Genomic DNA, 24,025 nt, shown 5'->3' on the forward strand with positions numbered 1-24,025 from the left:
AACGCTATAACTTTCATGTAAACCAATTAATTTACACGTATTGGGATTTTGTTTTTGCAAAGACATGTAGCAGAATACATTTTGGCCTAAATTTATGATGAAATTTTATTTTTAATTTTTTTTACTGGACATTTTTAATAGCAAAATGTTTTTTTCTTTATAGCGCAAAAAATAAAAACTGCACAGGCGATCAAATACCACGGAAAGAAAGCTCCAATTGTGGGAAAAAAGGGACATAAATTTCATTTGGGTGCAGTGTTGCATGACCGCGCAATTGTCAGTTAAATTTACGCAGCGCTGTAATGCAAAAAATGGCCTGGCCAGGAAGCGGGGTAAATCCTCTGGAGGGCAAGGGGTTAAACAGCAGCAAAGATGGCAGGTTCCTTGGCTGCAACATATAGGAGGGCTTAGTTCTGCTTTAACTCCCCTAATAATTTATTTTCTCCCTCCCCACTTACCTGTATAGCTGGGTTGTGTGAAAAAAAAAAAAATACATGCCTGGAGATCAGATCCAGCGATGTTCTCCTGGGATCTGCCGCTTTGCCGTAGCACACCCAGTCCTGCACCACCATCTTTTTTTTTATGTCACCAGCTGTCGCTTTTGGGCTGTGCAGCGACAATATAATGACGTGTCCAGGGGTGGACTGACAACTCATGGGGCCCCCGGGCAATAGGGGATCATGGGGCCCCTGTGTCCTCGCCCACACTCAAACCACACCCAAAAAAGCCAATGAAAGGTACCAGGGGCATCTCATGGGGCCCCCTACTGACCCCAGGCCCTCGGGCAGTGCCCGAGTGCCTGAATGGTCAGTCCGCCCCTGGACGTGGCACATCAGCATGGGGCCGTTGCACAACTTTGCAGAGACGGTCAGCCTCCCCTGAAAGGAAGGAACTGATGACTAGTCATTATGGGCAACACAACCAGTTAGACTTTCAGTCCAGAAGTCCTGTGGTTTTAGGTAAACCTATGCCATACATGTCAGGCTGCATTCAAGTTTGAGTGTTTTTGTAGCTCGAAGCTCCAAGCTCAGACTTAAACAGTCAATTGTCCTCTATGGTGCCTGTTCACACCTGATTGCGTGAACAGGCACCATAGAGAACAATTGATTTTTAAAATTCGAGCATTTTTGGAGCTTAGAGCTACAAAACGCTCAAGTGTGAATGCAGCCTAATGCAGGCCATAGATGGGTCGAAAATTGGCCGAAACAAAAAAAAAAAAATCGGCCGATTTTCGCACCGTTAATGGGTTAATTGGTCGGCCGTTTTTCTGGATTTTGTCAGATTTTTTTGATCGGTGAAGTTGGAAAAAAATCGGCTAATTTTGCCGATCGGCCGATTTTCGCGGCAATGATGGGCAAATCGGCCGATATTTTTACCGATAAAAAATCTGCGCATGAGCCGTGACCTGCAAGAAAAAGAAGAAGATGAAAAAGAAGTAAAAAAAGAAGAAAAAGAATAATAATAAGAAAAATAATAATAATAATAATAATAATAAGAGGAAGAAGATGAAGAAGATGAAGAGGAAGAAGAGGAAGAGGATGAAGAGGAAGAAGATGAAGAAGATGAAAAGGAAGAAGAGGAAGAGGAGGAAGAAGAGGAAGAAGAAGAAAAAGAATAATAATAAGAAGAAGATAAAGAAGAAGAAAAAAAAAGAAGCAGAAAAAGAAGAAGTAAAAGAAAAAGAATAATAGGAAGAAAAAGAAGAAGAAGAAAAAGAAGAAGAAAAAGAATAATAATAAGAAGAAAAAGAATAATAATAAGAAGATAAAGAAGAAGCAGAAGAAGAAGAAGAAAAAGAAGAAGAAAAAGAAGAAGAAAAAAAAAGATGAAGAAGAAGAAAAAGAATAAGAAGAAGAAGATGAAGAAGAAGAAAAAGAAGAAAAAGGAGAAGAAGAATTCCAGTCCGCTATTATATTTGACATGAAAAAGTATTGTGGTTGCAACAATGTATCCATTTGTATACAAATAAAAACATCTGTATCCGAAATGGATACAAATAGATACATTGTTGCAACCGCAATACGTTTTAATGTCAAATATAATAGCGGGGCTCTCTGCAGGGACAGAAGTAATTAAATGCCGGACGTAGACGGGAAGAAAATCGGCCGATTTTTTTTACCGTTGGTGGTAACGTTGGCCTATTGAACGACCGATTTTTTGTTTTTTTGTTAAAAAAACGGCCAGTTTTCGACCCGTCTATGGCCTGCATAAGAGTGGAGAAAAATTGGCAATGACATTTCTACAGACCATATGCTGTGTCTCCAGAAGAGCTGTCAGCGCTGAGATATAGGGGAATTCCGGGGTAGATGAGCATCTCTTATGAGAAGCCATGCTGGATGCGGAGATACTCCGGGTACCCGAGGCAGTGCCTGGTCTCACCTGGGAAGCTGGAGTGGCTGTATCCTAGCAACTAAGGGAGACAGGTAAACATTCAGGAAGAGAATGGGAGGGACGGTTAGATTAACAGGAGGATATTGATGAATAAGTGACAAGGGGGGAATAAATTAAAAATGAGCATTAAAAATTAATTAATGTGCATGACATCCTGCCATAGGTTTAAGGATCATTAACAAGAGACGACTGCTCTGGTGTTCCCACCTTTAGGCCTCGTTCACATGGGGCGTACTAAAGTGGAGGGCTGTGTTTACCTGCATGTGGATGCAGGTGTTTAATATTGATATTTATCAAATACAAAAAAAATCACCAGCGCCAAAAAATATATGGTGAAATAATTCCCAAATAAATGCTGCTGCTCCTTAGTGTCAACACTAATAAAATAACAAACAAAAACATTAAAACAGCACAAATAAACAAACACTCAAAATAATATATAGTAAATAATACAAAAATATTAAATAATCATATAAAAAGAATTTTTGTAAAACAAAATATATAATAATTAACCACTTCGAGTCCGGACACTTTTACCCCCTTCCTGCCCAGGCCAATTTTCAGCTTTCAGTGGTGTCGCACTTTGAATGATAATTGCGCGGTTATGCAACACTGTACCCATCTGAATTTTTTAGCATTTTTTTGAGACAGATAAAACTTAATTTTGGTGGTATTTATTTACCACTGGGATTTTTTTTATTTTTTTGCTATATAAATGAAAACGTCCCAAAATTTAAAAAAAAAAGTGTTTTTCTTATAACATTTTGCAAATAAATAATCTTTCTTCATAAATTGTGGCCAAAATGTATCCAGGTATCTCTTTAATAAAAAAATAACCCAAATTAGTTTATAACCAAAAATTATAATTTTTTAAAAAAATGTTTACATTTTATTTTATTTTTTTACATTTTTGTTTATTTTTTCTTTTAACATACTGTCACCCTAGCAGTACAGTGTCACCATGGTGACACTGTACTACTTGTGGGGGGTGATGAAGATTTTTTTTTTACACCGATTGCTTTTACACCCATAAAGGCTGTAAAAGCAATCATTTCTCCTTCTTTCTGGCTGCATTCTTGCAGCCATTGAGAAACACTGAGAGCTGTGATTGGTCACAGCCTGTCACATGGTACAAGGCTGTTGTGAATGGTCTTGCACCATGTGATCTCTGTGATCATTCATAGATTTCACACGTAGTAAGCAATGATGTCAGAAGTGACATCTTGCTTACACCTATTCATGTGATCACTGATTGGTCAATCAGTGATCACATGATCAGGGCCTCACACAGAGGTCCCATACAGTGATCTGTGTTCTGCTGTGTCCAAAGGACACAGTGGGTACCGATCGCGGTGCCGCGTGCTCCCAGGGAGTGCACACAGGCAATGGATGCGGTGGGATGAGCAGGAGAGACGTCCTCCCACTCTAACTGCGCGTGTGCGGCGATCGGTGGTGCGCTGTGTCCCTCAGACACAGAGGATCACCGATCAACAGAAAGAGCCGAAGATGTTGGCTCAGTCATGTGATCAGCTGTGTCCAATCACAGCTGATCGCATGTAAATAAGGAAATGCCAGTTATCGGCATTTCTCTCCTCACGAGCTCCTGACAGCTCGAGAGGAGAGGAGAGCCGGTAATCGGCATTCTTCAGAGGGGACATGTGCCCTGATGATCAGTGTAGCCCCAACAGTGCCACCTGTCAATGCCCATCTGAGCTGCCTTTTAGTGTCACCTATCAGTGTCCGTCTGTGCCACCAATCAGTGCCGCCTATCAGTGCCAGTCAGTGCCGCCTATCAGTGCCACCTATAAGTGCCGCCTATAAGTTCCATATATGAATGCTGCCTTTCAGTGCCCCTCAGTGATGCCTGTCAATGCCCATCAGTGCTACCTACCAGTGCCTCCTCATCAGTACCCATCAGTGCCACCTATCAGTGCCCATCACTGCAGCCTCATTAGCGCACATCAGTGAGGGGCGATCAAAGGGTTAACTGTGTGCTGTTTTACTTGTGTCTGTGTCCATGTGCTTCACTGTAAACACACTGCTTTGCATGACTGTGCTGTGCACAGCCATCCAATGCAGTGTGCACAAGCTGACAGGGAGGATAACTGTTTGTAAACAAAACTGGGACCCAGTGATTGACAGCAGGCGCAGGGAAGGGTGCGTGTGCGCCCCCTACCCGGGAGTGCAAAATCACATATATATATGTGTGTGTGTGTGTGTGATTTTGCGCACCCGTGCCGCCCTGCAGCAGTATTTCTGCTATAGGACGGTCGGGAAGCGGTTAATGAAAAGGTCAAATGGTGTAAAATAAAATATTTACAGAAAAGGATGTTACAAAGACATACAGAACAATAAAGCAACAGAGAAAGAAAAGGAGGTGAAAATGGAGGATACTTGCAAATTCCTTGGTTTTACCAGAGTCCAATTGTCCAAGCAAAAAAAATGTTGCTGTGGCTCTCAAGTCCATTAAGATGTTTCTTGGTTGATTTTAAACGAGAGCTTGCTTACCAGGTCCTGTCAGTCCCTTTTCTGTGATATCAAGGGGGTGTGGACAGAGACCCTCTGACCAATAGTCCTGTTTAAGGGATGGGTGCTGGGAGGCCCCCACATTTATGACTAATTCCCAAATACAGTTTGACACTAATATTAATAACTTCCAATATGTGCAGGTGGTATTCTAGAAAATGGCAGAATATTATTCAGAATTATATTTCGTATCCAGGGATACCAAACACAGTGTTCCTTTGTCACCCAGGAGGGAGGCTTTCTCTCCTTTCGAATGTGTTAGGGTAGTCATGTATGACCTTGATTGATTTGGTATGATATTCCCCATTCAAATATATACCAAATATTAATGTTTCCTGTTGAATTCTATGTATTGTACATGGAATTGTTAGGTTGTAGAATAGACATTTTATTGTTTTACGACAGCTCAGAGGGAAGAGTTTTTCATGGTTCCTGGAAACAGACATCCTAAGAAGACAAATTAGCTGTTTACAGTTCTGACCAGGTCTGGATGCTGCGTTTACTGTGTTTTAGTTAAGATAAGAGGCTCGTGTGAAGTTTGCTAAAAGTTACAACTACAAATTCCACAGTTTGCAAGAGGAGGGAGGGGAGGAAGATCATTGCTCAAGAAAAACAAAACAATCATTACATCTGTCAGCTTCTGCTATACCTCCCTCTGAAAAGAAAACCACCACAGATCACTTTTCCAAAGGTGGAAAACATTACTGAAAATGTGAAAGAGACCTAAACCCTAACATCCATTTCACCACTCCCCAGAACTAAACTTCCCATGTTACACCCCCCCCCCCCCCCCCCAACCTATATCACTGACCAACCCACAGATGACTGAAATCATTCCTCAGCCAATTCCCACTCCCCAACATACATACCACAGGCCTCTCCATACCCTCTGCTGACAGGCATCACTCCTAACTACTTCCTACCCTCCAGTTGCCAGACATTATTCCATAGTCACTTTTCACCCTCCACCTCCCCAACATCCCTCCTTGGTCACCCCACAGACACCACCACTGAAAGTCATCCTTCCGTATTCCTCCTTCCCAGATAACAGCTATCCTTCCCAGCCGGCTTCACCCCCCCCCCCCCCCACCCCACCTGACAAACATGCTTGCCGACAGTAATAAAACCTACAGCTGGCCACACAATACAATCTGATTATGCATACTCTCTGCACTCTTCTCCCCAACACATTGCCCACCTTCCTGCCATCTGCACTCCTCTCCCGGCATATACTGCCAACCTTGCATGCTGCTCTCCTGCATGTACTGTCTGCTGTCATATTCTCCACACTCCTTTCCTGCCCATACTACCCGCCATCATACACTCTGCATTCCTCTCCTGCATATACCGGCCACTGTTACATCATCCTCACTCCTCTCCTGCATATACTGACCACTGTTACATCATCCTCACTCCTCTCCTGCATATACCGGCCACTGTTACATCAACCTCACATCTCTCCTGCATATACCGGCCACTGTTACATCATCCTCACTCCTCTCCTGCATATACCGGCCACTGTTACATCAACCTCACGTCTCTCCTGCATATACCAGCCACTGTTACACCATCCTCACTCCTCTCCTGCATATACCGGCCACTGTTACATCATCCTCACTCCTCTCCTGCATATACCGGCCACTGTTACATCAACCTCACATCTCTCCTGCATATACCGACCACTGTTACATCATCCTCACTCCTCTCCTGCATATACTGCCCACTGTTACACCATCCTCACTCCTCTCCTGTATATACCGACCACTGTTACACCATCCTCACTCCTCTCCTGTATATACCGACCACTGTTACATCATCCTCACTCCTCTCCTGTATATACCGACCACTGTTACACCATCCTCACTCCTCTCCTGTATATACTGACCACTGTTACATCATCCTCACTCCTCTCCTGCATATACTGACCACTGTTACATCATCCTCACTCCTCTCCTGCATATACTGACCACTGTTACATCATCCTCACTCCTCTCCTGCATATACCGGCCACTGTTACATCAACCTCACATCTCTCCTGCATATACCGACCACTGTTACATCATCCTCACTCCTCTCCTGCATATACTGCCCACTGTTACACCATCCTCACTCCTCTCCTGTATATACCGACCACTGTTACACCATCCTCACTCCTCTCCTGTATATACCGACCACTGTTACATCATCCTCACTCCTCTCCTGTATATACCGACCACTGTTACACCATCCTCACTCCTCTCCTGTATATACTGACCACTGTTACATCATCCTCACTCCTCTCCTGCATATACTGACCACTGTTACATCATCCTCACTCCTCTCCTGCATATACTGACCACTGTTACATCATCCTCACTCCTCTCCTGCATATACTGACCACTGTTACATCAACCTCACATCTCTCCTGCATATACTGCCCACTGTTACACCATCCTCACTCCTCTCCTGTATATACCGACCACTGTTACATCATCCTCACTCCTCTCCTGCATATACTGCCCACTGTTACACCATCCTCACTCCTCTCCTGTATATACCGACCACTGTTACATCATCCTCACTCCTCTCCTGTATATACCGACCACTGTTACATCATCCTCACTCCTCTCCTGTATATACCGACCACTGTTACACCATCCTCACTCCTCTCCTGTATATACTGACCACTGTTACATCATCCTCACTCCTCTCCTGCATATACTGACCACTGTTACATCATCCTCACTCCTCTCCTGCATATACTGACCACTGTTACATCATCCTCACTCCTCTCCTGCATATACTGACCACTGTTACATCAACCTCACATCTCTCCTGCATATACCGACCACTGTTACATCATCCTCACTCCTCTCCTGCATATACTGACCACTGTTACATCATCCTCACTCCTCTCCTGCATATACTGACCACTGTTACATCATCCTCACTCCTCTCCTGCATATACTGGCCACTGTTACATCATCCTCACTCCTCTCCTGCATATACCGGCCACTGTTACATCATCTTTACTCCTCTCCTGTATATACTGACCACTGTTACATCATCCTCACTCCTCTCCTGTATATACCGACCACTGTTACACCATCCTCACTCCTCTCCTGTATATACCGACCACTGTTACATCATCCTCACTCCTCTCCTGCATATACTGGCCACTGTTACATCATCCTCACTCCTCTCCTGCATATACCGGCCACTGTTACATCATCTTTACTCCTCTCCTGTATATACTGACCACTGTTACATCATTCTCACTCCTCTCCTGCATATACTGACCACTGTTACATCAACCTCACATCTCTCCTGCATATACTGACCACTGTTACATCATCCTCACTCCTCTCCTGCATATACTGACCACTGTTACATCATCCTCACTCCTCTCCTGCATATACTGGCCACTGTTACATCATCCTCACTCCTCTCCTGCATATACCGGCCACTGTTACATCATCTTTACTCCTCTCCTGCATATACTGACCACTGTTACATCATTCTCACTCCTCTCCTGCATATACCGGCCACTGTTACATCATCCTCACTCCTCTCCTGCATATACCGGCCACTGTTACATCATCCTCACTCCTCTCCTGTACATATTGCCTGCCGTTATACATTCCTCTCCAGCACATCATACCCACCGCCATATTCTCAGCACTCTTTTCTGCACATGCCTTCATACGTTCCACGCCCCTCTTCTGTTCATGATGGCCACCATCCTACCCTCCTGCACATACTGCCCTCCATCATACCCTCTCCTTCATATTCTCTACACTCCCCACCTGTACATACTGCCCACGGTCATGATCTCCACACTCCACCCCTACACTTCTTACCCACTAAAACAGTTCTTCAGCATCATAACGAATATCCCCAATGTTGCCGGTTCTACAATGGGCACACTTTTGCTAGTTCAGCTAAAGGAAATCATCTTTGCCTCTAGTTTTGTCCTGCCCATTATTAGAACCCATGTAATTTTGAGAATACTACTGTGACGTGTAGAGGAGCATGGGGGATGTGTTAAAAAAAAAAATCCACCCCAGGTGTTAGCTATGCTAGGTACACCACTGCCACCGTATACTTCTCACTACTATCTAGACCTGAACAAGCACTGATACAGCAGAGATTTTATGTTGTATAGAAACGGAAATCCCAGATACTCCTGCGCTTAGGGATGGACTCAATGTCGTTAGGATCACATAGCGAAATTCTTGGGATATTCACGCTTTGCTGCCCTCAAAAGACAGTGGGAGTCCGAATATACTGAATAGAGAAAAACCAACAGAGGGCGCACCGGCCTAGTGCATTACCTTAAAAATATGTTTATTAAATGTTAAAAGTAGGTATTGTACTCACAAATTGTCAATACGGTCAAAGGCACATCATGAAGGAACAGCTCTGTCCTATTCGCACTACATCTCTGTCCGTAATAGGAACTCTGGACATCCAACAGGCTGACGCGTTTCGAGGACTAGGCTCTTCCTCAGAGCCATATGTTGTATGAGACAACGTCATCACCTCATTTTTTTTCCTATGTAATGTTCTTCTACTATTTCTGTAGTGTGCAGAATGATTAACGTGAAAAATAAAAAAATTATGTGGTGCTAAACCATATGAACCCCACCAAAAATGACATGATTAAAACAATATATAAGTAAATAATTACAAGGTGTATAAGAGTGAAATAGTGCACATATGTGAATACAAATAAATCAATGTGCAAGAATACACAACATACATAAAATGTGATGCACAAAAGTGTCTAAATCACTCACACAATAACACGTGCGACAGGTGCCAACCAACAGGTCCAAATTGGGACCACATAAATCACAGTAGTGCCCCAAATGATCCTATCAGATCTGATAGTGATATACAAACAACATACAAGAAGTCCAAAATAGGACTAAAACACAAAATTGTGCTACAACCTCCCAACGGAAGACAAGAGTGCTCCAGGCACAAAAAACATAAACAACAACCACGGTGTCACTGAAAAATATTACAACCAACCGTGCATACATAAATAGTAAACGTATAACAAATTAAATAATTTTATACAAAAAGTCCCGTGAGGTGAAAAAAAAACACCTAATTGCAATAAGCAGTATAGTCCTCGTAAGATATTAATCCAAATGTGATGACAGGTGTGCGAAGATATCCAAAATGGCTGAAATGCCCACTCACTTCCCTCTTTTGACCCACACAGGGCCAAAACGCTTTTAGGATCACTACACCTGGATCCTTAGTGCTCGGGACTCCTCCACAGCTCTCCACACTCATCTCCCCTCAAGTATAGGCTCATAAGGTAGCAGATCTCCTCTCTAGGCAATAAAGCAGTAAGTGGTCACTCATTTCATCTCCATTTCAATTCACAGCTGCTGTTATTTTCTGAAACTGTCTAAAGGTCCAAATTCTTTGCCGCATGGCCATTTTGGACTTCTTGTATGTTGTTTGTATATCACTATCAGATCCGATAGGATCATTTGGGGCACTACTGTGATTTATGTGGTCTCTATTTGGACCTGTTGGTTGGCACCTGTCGCATGTATTATTGTGTGAGTGATTTAGACACTTTTGTGCATCACGTTTTATGTATGTTGTGTATTCTTGCACATTGATTTATTTGTATTCACATATATGTGCACTATTTCACTTTTATACACCTTGTAATTATTTTATATATTGTTTTAATCATGTCATTTTTGGTGGGGTTCATATGGTATTAGCGCCACATCATTTTCTTTTTATTTTTCACATTTGTCAATAGGTATATGACTGGATGTTGGCAGCTTTACCTCCTTGATTAGTATATAGGGACTTAGGAGCGCAGGAGGTCTTTCACACATATGTGCAGAATGATTGCTTTCATAGTAAATATCTGCAGCCCCCTTTAAAACCTTCGGGATCAGTGTTTACGTGTTTACATGTTGTCTGTTACTACCAATATTTTGCTGTTTTTGTTTAATTTGGTATATCTTGAACTCTGAGCTACAGCTCTCCTATGTATGTTCAACTAAAGTATGACATTAGGTTAACAATATGCCTCTTGTGAAGCCACACCTATTTTAAAAGAATGTCCCGCCCCCAAATAAAGTATATTCTCCACCTACAATTGACAGGAAAAAAAGGTGTTCCTGGAAATTTTTTTGAAATGTTGGCAACTATGATATTGATAGATACATGGTACCTGAAACACTTAATATTTGATAGTTAGTTCCCATGTATAATGGGTCACATTACTCTATGCACATATGTATAAATACGTCCATGTACAAGGGAAAGTGACTGGCAGGGGTGGGATGAAGGACGCCTAGAGCACACGTGGTCTTGGATAAACATGCACTGTATAATGCAGCGGAAGGAGTAAATCCCATAGTGTGTGGAAACAAGACAAGCCTGGTCCACATTAAAATTGCTGTGTTTTGGCTTGGAAACAGGAATCTGTGGATTTTTAATATATAAAAAGCAGATTGTAAATCTTACAAGATACAATCCTGCAGACTGATCTCTCATAGACACCTTTTCATTTTAAGAAGGTTTAGAAATGTTAGCAGCGCTCTGCTCTCCTTGATGCAGAAACATACAACATGCAACTGAAAGAAACCCCCCATACACTAATATATAACAAGTGAAAGAACACTGTGAATACCTATAAAGAAATAACAAAGGAAAACCTTGCAGAAATATCGCTACTACATTAGTTACTTGTTTTTTCTCCCTGCCAAAGCAAACATATCAGCAGAGTGTCAGGCTGGTGTATGACCCGCCATAGTGGGTGACCTGTGTCCTGTCTGATCTCAGGGCTGATAAATGACACACTTTGTGAGCAACACTGCCAGTTAACAAAATCATTGCTTTTCTTCTAAAATATATTTGTAATTTGTATTAGCCTGATGTTTTACAAACCCCTTCCACAATGCACAGCCAGGGAGGTGACACCATTCCTTCCTGGCGCAGCTTCACAACTTCCTTTGAGACTGGCCCACTCATGTAACTTTAAAACGTCATCGTCACATTGCTGAAAATATTGGTTGCTGGCTTCTTGACTCACTGATTTTAAGAAAGTATCACAGCCGGTGCGTCGGGATAAGTGCCAGGCAACCAGCATATTTATATGAAGGCCAACAATAGCCTCCCCTGTGTCCCTGTCATGTCGGGTTTATTTCTTATCCCTGGCACTAGAGTTTTCAACTGTTCTCTCTATAAATTGATGTTGTACAAAGAAAAATGGAACAAATGTAGGTGAAGGTACTAATCCAATTTCTCTTTTTTATTGCAGATGTGAGCGGTATTTACCGCAGACCCAGCTCATCAGGCAGGCTTGCTCAACTGAGCAAGACCGAATGTGACGTTCACATTGAAATTCCATCACAATGTGACGTCCACATTGAGAATTTACCCGAATGTGACGTTCACACTGAGCCTCTACCCGACTGTGACATTCACATTGAGATTCTAACCGATTGTGACGTTCACACTGAGCCTCTACCCGATTGTGACATTCACACTGAGCCTCTACCCGATTGTGACATTCACATTGAGATTCTAACCGATTGTGAAGTTCACATTGAGACTCTACCCGATTGTGACGTTCACACTGAGCCTCTACCCGATTGTGACGCTCACATTGAGACTTTACCCGATTGTGACATTCACATTGAGACTCCACCAAAAAAATGACACTGAGATTGAGACGCCCCCCAGTACTAGAGAGATCACTCCAATGACATTGGATAGCTTCAAATTTCATCGCTTCCTCAGAGAGGGAAGTTTCGGAAAGGTAAGTGGTCAGATCTGTTCTCTGATTTAAAATGCTCAGATAGAGCGAGGGAGGATTAGAACCCCTGTCAGGTTTTATCACTATCTGAGACTCCGTTAGAGATTTCCCCTCACTTCCTGTCCTGCTGATGGTTTCACCAGATAGGAAGTAATGGAAAATCTGCAACAAGGGCACAGACAGAAATCCCCTTCCCCTAATCTACTAAAGAAAAGTATTTTCATTTCTGTCCAAGTGACTGCTGCAGAGCTGGACATACACTTTAAGGCCCAATTCATCTCTCCATTTAACTCAGCTAAATACATTTCAGTTCAACAGAAAAGGCTTTACAGTTACCTTTTTCTAAAGCTACTAAAGCCAAAGTAGAAGAGCCTGTCCCCTGCTAACATGCTGCACCATGGGCTATCTGCTCTCTGTTGGGAAGCAGTGGTCTCTCCACAGTGGTTCGACACGCCCCTCTGACCAGTCCAGGCTAGAGCTCTCCAATCATGCTCCGTACTAGGCTGAGCTCTGGGCTCTGATCCAGAAAGGGGTGTGCTGAACCTCTGCAGAGAGCACACTGCTTCCCTACAGAGAGAAAAGCTCCCATTCTGAAGCACGCTGGCAGGGTGCGGGCTTTCTGTTCAGGTTGTGGCTGCTTTGTAATGATAAGAAACGATGAAACATATATTGCACAGATTTTCCTTTCATGCATCTGCAATGAATTTAGCTGAGAACTGAAAGCTGAATTGGACATCTAATTCGATGACATAACATAGAAGGAATCAATGTGGTGAAACTTAGGACAACATTTTCTTCATGAAAGAATGAGTTGTAGTGGAATGGGAGGGTCTCACCTTTCTTGGTGGATTCTTCATTCACTTGTATCTCAGTGCACCAGGAGGAGTGAGGCTGCAGCCAGAAACGAGGAAAGATCCAGGAATTTCAGCAGTTTCACCATTGTAGATCCTGTGATGGACAAAATGCCACATTGGTGATTCCAGCCATTACTCTGCACCCATAAATGAAGTGTTAAACAATGTGAATGAACTTCTAGAGTTGTCAACTATAACTCTCTCTCCCTCTGTCCCCTCCAGGTGGTTTTGGCATCACATACCTCCACTGATCAGCTACTGGCTCTCAAATTCGTGACCAAGGACAACTTCTACATCAATGAGATCCTCAACGAGAAAAGAATATTGAAGGAAGTTCATACCAGCCCATTCTGTACCCATGTATATGGAACCTTCCAGACAAAAGTAAGTGATTCTACCTTCTACCAATTTTGTGGGAGGGGGTCGTGTTAAATGGTTATCTTCTCAGATCTCTGTTGTAAGGGACACCAACCTTTCTCACAATCTACCCAAGACTGCATAGGGATTCACACAGCAAATCATTTCTATAACCTCAATCTTTTTTTTCTCTGTACAGGACAACGTTGTCTTCGCCATGGAATACCACAGTGGTGGAAACCTGCAGAACTTCATCAATAAAAGGGCACCATTAAGCATTGAGACAACAAGGTAAGGCAATGGGGTACCATGGTACCTGCTGAACAGCAAAGAGGATGACAAGACAGAGCTCTGTGATTGTTACCCCCGGTTCACATCTATGCGGCCGTGCGGGTGGCGTTTTGCACGGGCACAAGAGCCCATTCATTTGAATGGACTCCCGTGCCCATGACACACAGAGAAAGAAGTCCCTGCACTTCTTTGGAAAACGCAGCCCGCACAGGATCCTCGGTTCCCAGTACGGTTGCGTTTTCCAGTGCGGGCGGAGTGCCGTTGGAACTAATGGCACCCGCGCGCGGGTCCGCAATTCTCTGTGTGGGTGGTGCGGCTGCATGGATTTTTGTGTGGATCCACAGCGGCACCACCCGCACAGATGTGAACCTAGGGTAAACAACACAGAGCTCTGTCCTGACAGCGGGGATGAGCCGGTTTTTGTTTCCCTGCGAGGCAGGGAATAAAAACCGGAACATCCCTTAGTAAAATCACAACACAATAAATACACCATACTTTGTTAGGCACACAGTCAACCCTTTGATTGTCCCTGGATGTAAACCCATTCCCAGCCAGTGCCATTAGTACAGTGTCAGTGTATATTAGATTACTGTATTAGTGTAACTGGTTCCCACAAAGTGTCAAAAGTGTCAGTCAGTGTCAGATTGCCCTCCATACTATCACAGTCCCTCTATAAGTCGCTGATCACCACCATTACTAGTATAAAAAAAAAATAAAGACAAATTCCAGTATGTCTCATAGTCTGTAGACACTATAATTAGCACACAATCAGCATACACTTAGCCCTCATGCACACGGGACGTTTTGATAACGCTGGTAACGCTAGTTGTGTAAAGTCACTTTAAAAACTTGAGTTTTTCAGCTTTTTTTAGCGTTTTTGCATTAGCATGTAACGGCATTTTTGCCACGATTAGCAGCATTTTTTAGAGGTTTTTTTACCCCCAAAATTTTTGGGGTCACAAAAAATTCAAAAACGCTGGTTTGCGGTGTTTTACAGCGTTAGTACGTTTTTACAGCTAAAAAACTCCTCTAGAAACACACTAGTCCTGGGTTTTTTTCCAGCCAAAAAATGTTGATTCCAGTCTATGTGTGCATGGACACATAGGATAACATGTTGGAGGGTTTTCTGGCTGTAGAAAAAAAAAGTCAAAAGCCAAAAACAGCCGCTGTAAAAACGTCAAATGTGCATGAGGGCTTATTGGGATCTTCTTTTTTTTACCAAAAATATGTAGCAGAATACATTTTGGTCTAAATTTATGAAGAAATTTTATTTTTAATTTTTTTTTGTGTTTTATAGCAGAAAGTAAAAAATATTGTTTTTTTTCAACATTTTCTTTTTTCGTTTATAGAATAGAAAACCCAGTGGTGATCACATACCACCAAAAGAAATTACCCTATGCCTTAGTCCCACTGATCTTATTATGGATAGAATATTATTGTGAGGATATTTGTCCTACACTCTTCTTATTGTTGGGATATCTTGATCCTATTGCCATGGTACTGGCGGTGACTTTCTCTTCATTTGTGTAACAATTGTGCTGGATTGATGTAGATGTTTTATTGAACTTTTTTCAATAAAATGTATCTTTTTCCGAGGAAAAAAAAAAACGTGTGGCACTAGGTCTCCTCTTGAAACCCACTTTTTTCCATCCAAAAAATGTTGATTACAGTCTACGTGTGCAAAAAAGAAAAATGCGTGGCACTAGGTCTCCTCAGTTGGCCCCACCCATTCTCCACCCCTATTCTCAGGAATACAGATTTTCAACACCTCTGATGTACAGTTATGGCCAGGTCTGCGCCCAGACAGTATTAGGTTCCCCATGGCAACCAAGTACTAACATGCTATAACTGACAGTTACAATGTATTTGGTTGCTATGGAAACCTGACCACTGAACTCATACCTCAGGATATAAGAAAATGAGAACCCAGGCATTTGACAAGCTCAATAACACTTCCAGACCTTCTTCCCTGTCCTCATTGGGTGCACCAAGATGGCACAGACGATAAATAATTGGGTGTACCAAGATGGCACAGACGATAAATAATTGGCACAGACGATAAATAATTGAGTGTACCAAGATGGCACAGACAATAATTAAATGGGTGTACCAAGATGGCGGAATGATTTCCAATATACGTGTTACGTTTAATAACACACAAGACGTGCCTGTTGAGGTGGTAGAACGCCCTTACCGCTCTGTTTTATAGCACTCTAAGGCCGCTCTATCCTTCCTACCGGAAGTCTCGCTGGCCATGTCTTCCCGAGGTGCAGTGTGGCCGCTCTATCCCTCCCACCGGAAGCCTCGCTTGTCCTTCCTCTCAGCTGTGCCATGTGTCCACAATACCCACCCACCGGAAGTCTTTCAGGTGGTGTTTCCACGTGGTACTGTGTGTATGTTTGTGTCCGCAGTCCCGGCGCTCTGAGCAGAGTCGTGTGCCGGAGTGAAGGTAGACTTAAGCTTCAGCTATCGCACGGAAGACGGAAGAATTACCGGAAGCTGACTGGGGGTTTATTTTGAATCACGTGGACAGTGAACAAAGGCGATCGGTGAGGGGTATCTGCTCATCAACCCATCACCTCCCAGACTCCTCAGCCTTCTCCAGGGATATGGCCTCACTGAGCTCCTCCATTGAGGAGAAGATGGAGTCCGTGAGTGCTCAGGATTCCCACCAGCTGAGCACCCCATGCCGCATCCAGGCCCTGAGACACACTAGCCAGTGCTGCACATCCAACTGCCCACAGCCGGCATGCCAGGAGATGAAAAGGGAAGTGCAGCATGTAAAACGATGCAAGCGCAGGAGCCATGGAGGCTGTCCAGTGTGTAAGCGGCTGATTTCATTCTGCTGTTACCAGGCCATGCAGTGCCCAGACAACAAGTGCCCAGAACCATTCTGTCTCAACATCAAACAGAAGTTGGCCCAGCAGCACCAGCCTCAGCAGGCCCAGATGGTGGGGCGCTCTATGGCCACTGCAGACACACTCTCAGTTCCACAACAGCTGTGCCCTGCCATGCCTACACCGCAGCCTGCTCCATTACTATCTCTGGGTGGCATGATCTCACCAGGTTTCCCCACTGGGAATGGGACGCAACCTCCCAACATGGCATCACCGGGCAAGTCAACAGGTTTACTTCCAGTGGTTGCTGCTGCACAACCCCCACCAGCTATCATTGCAGCTGCCTGTCAGATAGAGCCGGAGGAACAGCAAATTGATCGAGTTAATATCAAGGACAAGATCAGTGTGCGTCCATGCATGGCGAATCCATTACCGCAAACAAGTGTGAATGTGCCATGTCCAGGTCCAAACGCTCCTATTGTGCAAGACTTGTATCCAGGACTGTGGCCCACAGCCCCAATGCCTAAGCTGAGGTTAACTCAACAGAATATCCAACATCCAGTGATTGAAATGACTGTATCCCAGCAGGCTGTGGCTGAGCCTCAATTGCAAGGAGTTCCCCAGCAGCAGGCTTGTAACCCGTCAACCAATGCTCTTCAAGACCTACAGCACACCATGAAGTCTCCCAGCTCTCAGCAGCAGCAAAATGTGCTCAGCGTTCTGCAATCAAACCCTCAGCTAATGGATGATTTTATACAGCAAAGAACTGCCAAACATGAGGGCAACCAGTCTGACATGCAGCTGCAACAAGCACCCCAACAGCCTCCTCAACAGCCAGGTATGCATCCACAATCTGTGTCTCCTACCCCTGCCATAGCTGGAATACCCACACAGAACCCCAGTACTTCACAGACTCTGCAGGCTGCTACACAACCTTTTCCAGGTGGTATGGCCTCAGTAAGTTCCTCCAATGAGTCTGAAAGTTGGCACATGAGTTTAAAGGAGTCACGCAGACTGAGGCTCCAGCACCTCTTGCAGTCGCTGGTGCATATCTGCCAGTGCTACAGTTCCAACTGCTTGCAGCCTGCGTGCCAGAAGATGAAAAGGGTTGTGGAGCATATGAACGAATGCAAGCGCAAGACCAGTGGTGGCTGTCCAGTTTGCCGGGACTTTTATGCATTATGCTGTTACCATGCCAAGCGGTGCCAGGATGACATGTGCCAAATACTGTTCTGTGTGAGCATCAAACAGAAGATACGGCAGCAGCAGATATTGCAGCAGCAGATGCGAGAACAGCAGCGGATACGGCAGCAGGAGATGCGGCAGCAGATACGGCACCAGCTGCAGCAGGTCCAGCAGGCAAGGTTGCGTGTAGCCAACAGAAACAGGCGTATGCAGAACCGGACCAGAGGGTAAGCAGAAGAGGTTATTGCCTTGGGTGCCTTAGCAGGAAGAGGGCAGGACACTTTGGCATTCTTGCCCTGGGCGCTAAAGAACCTTGTCCCAGCAACATTTGCAGTGCCACAACAGCCTCTGCCAGCTCATTCCCCTAAGTAGCAAACTAGCATTCCAAAGACTCTGCAGCCTGCTCCACAGTCTTCTCCAGACAATATGGACCCAAGTCTCTTTTCCAATGACAAGCAGCTTACTGGATTATTCAGTTACCATTACAAGCATTGCAAGAAGAACCGGTGCCTAGCATTGTCTTGTATCAAAGGATGTGGAGGCAGCAGATTTAGCATTGTCCTTCCCCTTGCCATACACCTACCCAGTAAACCAGCACCCCTTAAACTCTGCTACCTGCTCCACAACCTTCTCCATGTGGCATGGTCCCACAATGCTCCCCCAGTATGATTGACTCACCATTCTAACATGGCATCACAAAAGCAAGCCAACAAATTTGCTGCCTGTGTTTCCTAGCCAATGGCATTTTAGGTAACTGTAAGGAAGATACCCAAAGTCACAAGTTTTGCAGCAGTAGCGTATGCACCAGCATTTTTTCATCCAAACTGGAAATGGACAAATCCAGCAGGAGAGACCACCAGGACTAGTCACAGACACTGCAGTCTCAAGCATCCAGCAGGCGTTATGAGTTCAGCATTTTGTCAAGCAGCAGATGGCTTCAGAAATATCCAACAGTCAAGGCGCCTTCTACACTGTCTCAGGCCAAAAAATTGCAAACTCTCACAAAAATTAGGTGCATTAATTTGCCCCTGTTCAATCACCCCACTGTTAGTTACTACCTCCATATTGCAGTCCTTCATCCCACATTCTTCTCACCAAGTCTCTCCACAGACATACTGGAGTGAGACAGCCACCTATTTTTCAGATTCATCTACACTTTCACTAAGTTATCAGATTTTCAGTGCCTCTTGATGCATTTTTTTTACTTTTTGTTGACATGGTTGAGCCATGGTTTGGCATTTCTCCCCAACCCCCCCTTTCCTGGATTGTAGGGAATCAGCAATGCCTGAAAAAAAAGAGGCCCAGCCTTAAATGATCAACCCCCTATTCCATACCCACCCTGAGGACTGCTGCTTCTTTCTCTGATGGACTGGTGAAACAGTTTAGTGTTCAGTTCAATGTTCTGGTTCTTTTTTAACCTCCTTTATGCCTTGTTCACACGAGCGCTGAGGCCCGTACACCATGAACGTGCCTTTTTGTTTTTTATGCATCCCTAGCCCGCAGGTGCATTATGCAGGCAGCCAATTCAAGTCTATGACATTGACCCAGCCATTTGTCTTAATGTCCCAGGCATATGTAGGTGCGGGTGAATGGTCCTGAACACAGGCAGTTTGCGTTTGGGGCCAATCTCTTGCAACCCTGTCATGTTAGGACAAGTGGCTGTGTTTGCAGCACCTGCTAGTGATGCATCAAAAATAAAAAAAAACATTTACGGCATACGTGCCTTGATTCCCATGTGAACGATACATTTTCTTTAATTGCTGATGAAGGAAAAAATAATTTTTTTAAATGCTGTATTCTCTATTGTTCTAAATGTGTGATATATTGCTTAATGTAAATCTGTGCTATTGCCCAAAATAACAGGTCTGCTTAATTGTCCACCTGGCAGCTGAATACTATTACTTTTTGTGCACTCCCCTGCCACTTTGCTTGCCCAAGCACAGTAACATACCCCATATTTTAGGGTATGGGGGAGCAAGTGACTTGAATAAAGTGTTATTTTGTGAACTTCTACATATAAATCATATATATATATGTGTGTGTGTGTGTATATTTGTGTTAAGTTTTATTCTGACCATATTTTTGATTGTAATTGATGGCTTGTTCCTTATACTACAGCTACATTTGTGCCTTGTTTTTTGTTCAGCTGAAAGCCATTAAAAAATGTAAATTGTAACTAACTTTATTGCCTTTTGGTCTGTTAATTATACCATTAATAGAGCTTTGTTATATCTATGCAAAAAATGCCTATTAGCCTGCCAAAAATCCAGTGCTGCCTTGTGTAGTCTACAGTATAATCAGTAAGTTTGTTAGGACTACTGAACACATCCCCCACTGTTATGGGGGGAGGATACTTTCTCTACTAGGGTGACAACATTGCTCTTCGATATATACAGTGAGTGTTGTCACACTAGGACAGGAGCTGTGTTACTGTCGATCAGGTGAAAATAAAAAATCGAATGCAGCCATCACATCTACGCTGATATAGATAGATAGATTTTACATATATACACACACACACACCGTGACTATAAAAAGTCTACACACCCCTGTTAAAATGTCATGTTTCTGTGATGTAAAATAATGAGACAAAGATAAATCATCTCTGAACTTTTTCCACCTTTAATGTGACCTATAGACTGTACAACTCAATTGAAAAACAAACTGAAATCTTTTAGGGGGGAGAAGTAAACAAAAAACTAAAATATTGTGGTTGCATAAAGTGTGCACGCTCTCTTATAACTGGGGATGAAGCTGTGTTCAGAATTAAGTACTCACATTCAAAATTCTGTTAAAATAGTCAGTACACACTTGCAATCATTTAAAGTGCCTCTGATTAACCCCAAATAAAGTTCAGCTGTTCTAGTAGGTCTTTTCTGATATTTTCATAGTCGCATCCTACAGTAAAAGCCATGGTCCACAGAGAGCTTCCAGAGCATCAGAGAAATCTCATTGTTAAAAGGTATCAGTCAGGAGAAGGGTACAAAAGAATTTCCAAGGCATTAGATATACCATGGGACACAGTGCAGACAGTCATTATCAAGTGGAGAAAATACGGCGTATCAGTGACATTACCAAGAACTGTATGTCGCTCCAAAGTTGAAAAGACGAGAAGAAAACTGGTCTGAGAGGTTGCCAAGAGGCCTACAGTCACATTAACCATTTCAATACCGGGCAATTTTACACCTTCCTGGCCAGGCCAGTTTTCAGGTTTCAGCGCTCTCACACTTTGAATGACAATTGCGCGGTCATACAACATTGTACCCAAACTAAAATTTTATCATTTTCTTCACACAACTAGAGCTTTCTTTTCGTGGTATTTAATCACCGCTGGGGTTTTTATTTTTTGCTAAATTAACAAAAAAAGACTAAAAATTTTGAAAAAAAAAACAAGTTTTTCTTTGTTTCTGTTATAAAAGTTTACAAATAAATAATTGTTCTTCATAAATTTAGGCCGAGATGTATTCTGCTACATGTCTTTGGTGAAAATAACCCAAATTAGGATGTATTTTTTAGTTTGTAGGAAAGTTATAGAGTTCACAAACTATGGTATAGATCTGAATATTGATCAATCCTGAAGTACTGACAGCTGATCTAATTTCTTGAGGTCCAAGAATGTCAGAATAGTACAGATATCCCCCAAATGACTCCTTTTTGCAGAGTAGACAGTCCGACGTACTTCATAAGAGGCATAGCGAGTTTTTTGAAGTTGTATTTTTTTTGTCATAATTTTTCGGAAAATGAAAAAATTTAAAAAATATTTTCACTTTTTTTTTTTTACATATTGTCACCAGTGCAGTACAGCATCATCATATAACTGGCATGGCGGTGAACAGGGACACTGACTGGTGACAGTATGAAAAAAATATATATATATTTTTTTCATTTTTTATTACTTTTTTTTAAGATTTGTTTTTTCATATTTTGCTATGACCAAAGTAGTACAATGTTACCATATTAACATTGTACTACTTTGGGGAAGTGATCAGCATTTTTTTTTTTTACACACAATTTGCTTATAGCAAAGAATTACTTTGCTATAAGCAAGCATTAACCTGAATGAAATCGATTCATTCAGGTTTCTTTTTTTTTTTTTTGTGCTTAGCTGTGATTTGGCCACAGCTAATCACATGACATGTGCATGTGACCTGCTGTGACCATTCATTGCTAGGCACTAGTATACAATGGATGACATGAATGAAGCCATCCATTGTATACAACTGTCATGTGACCTGCTGTGATTGGTCTCAGCAGGTCACATGGTACCGGCAACGGGGGCCGGTACTCAGATCTGTCATCGGCTGTGTCAGAGGTACACGGCCGGTGACAGATCGCGCCGCTGCGCGGCTCTGCAACCACGCAATCTGTGCATGTGCGGGAGCACGCCAAATGGCGTGCACCCGGAAAGGTAAAGCATTTTTGATGCCGCCAAAAGCGCAATTCAAAACGCAGTGCAGAAACACCTCAAACGCAACTTGCATAGGTGTGAACCTAGACTTAGGCAGAGTCAGCCATTCAGCAGCACTGACAACTTTTTGCTTTAATCCAGTGTTTCTCAACTCCAGTCCTAATGGACCCCCAACGGGTCATGTTTTCAGGATTTCCATTATTTTGCACAGGTGATTTGATCAGTTTCACTGCCTTAGTATTTACCACAGCTGTTTCATCTGAGGGAAATCCTGAAAACATGACCTGTTGGGGGTCCATGAGGAGTGGAGTTGAGAAACACTGCTTTAATCCAACCCTTTGGCATGTGACAGAGTTAAGAATTTTTTTTTATAGCACTTAACTAAAGGCTAAGTTCACCTTTTTTTTGGTATGAAATCCAGCTCCCTATGCACCAATGTACCATTAAATATACCAGCTCTCATTGATCTGGAGAGCAAGGCCTTACCTTAGCCTTTGGTGAATTTTTTAGAAAGCTTTTTTAATTCATGGAATGTAGACAGAGGAGCCAGTAGGACCCCAGAAGCAGATTATCAGCTGATCTCATTAGCACACACATCCTGCACACCCTTCACCCCTCAACTATTTTTCAGAGCATCCCCTGGATCTCCCCACACGTGCATTCACCTGGCTACCCCAGCGTCTCTACAGACTGGCTCAGGCTGAGTGATTGGATGGATGGTGTGTCCTCCTATTATATAGTTTTGGTAAATCTAAAGGAGATCGTACAATCAGATTAGTGTATGGCCGTCTTTATACACCCAAAATTACCTAGCTGCGCTTTCAGTATAATTATTTGTTAACCGCACACTAAACAGAAGCAAGCACCCGTTTTGTCACATGAAAAAATGGATTACAAATGCAGCAAAACGTGCAGTAAAAAATGTCCAATGTGAGAGACCAACGACAGGAAATGATGCAATCTTGAAAATCTCACAGAAACTGACAAAAAAATTAAATGTCCTGTGGATGAGGTAAGAGAGAAAAAGCACATTGGGATGGCTGGGCAAAGAAATGTTATTATAAAAAGTGAAATTCTGCCTGAAAAGGTGAACTTATGCTTTAAAGGGAAGCATTTTTCTTGCCTTTTTTTTTTTAAACAGAAACACTTCAAAAACAGCTCGGTGTGAAGTCAGCTTATTGGCCAAATAGGCGCTGAAAATAAATACATTTTCATGTAAATTCATGATAGTAATTAAAAAGTCAGCTATAATACAATTATATTTTATATATATATATATATATATATATATATATATATATATTTTTTTTTTTTTTTTAAATTAAAAGCTGTCCGTTTCGTTTTCAGACAAATGCATCCTGAATTTTTGGTTTCGGTCCAAAATTTTCATTTT

At 42.8% G+C, this 24,025-nt stretch overlaps 1 protein-coding gene across 6 annotated transcripts in view; it reads right to left on the reverse strand.

Annotated features, from left to right (window-relative positions):
- Positions 1 to 16,540, reverse strand: part of LOC149473219 (testis-expressed protein 47-like) — a 35,305-nt gene extending 18,765 nt beyond the window's left edge. Inside the window, exons 1-2 of one of the 6 annotated variants that reach the window (XM_089683482.1) lie at positions 16,397 to 16,540; positions 13,537 to 13,648 (exon numbers count right to left, since the gene is read on the reverse strand). In XM_089683482.1, the coding sequence (XP_089539608.1) occupies positions 13,537 to 13,557 (21 nt within the window). In that variant the 5' untranslated portion in view covers positions 13,558 to 13,648; positions 16,397 to 16,540. Of the gene's footprint in view, positions 1 to 2,247; positions 2,411 to 13,536; positions 13,649 to 16,104; positions 16,218 to 16,396 lie in introns of those variants that run through there. The other 5 variants (XM_089683486.1, XM_089683490.1, XM_089683465.1 and 2 more) reach the window with 5 other exon arrangements.
- Positions 16,541 to 24,025: the final 7,485 nt, after the last annotated feature.

Source organism: Staurois parvus, unplaced genomic scaffold, assembly GCF_062004578.1.
Source record: "Staurois parvus isolate SC_StPar_1 unplaced genomic scaffold, SC_StPar_1.0 ptg000018l, whole genome shotgun sequence".
NCBI classification, from domain to species: domain Eukaryota; kingdom Metazoa; phylum Chordata; class Amphibia; order Anura; family Ranidae; genus Staurois; species Staurois parvus.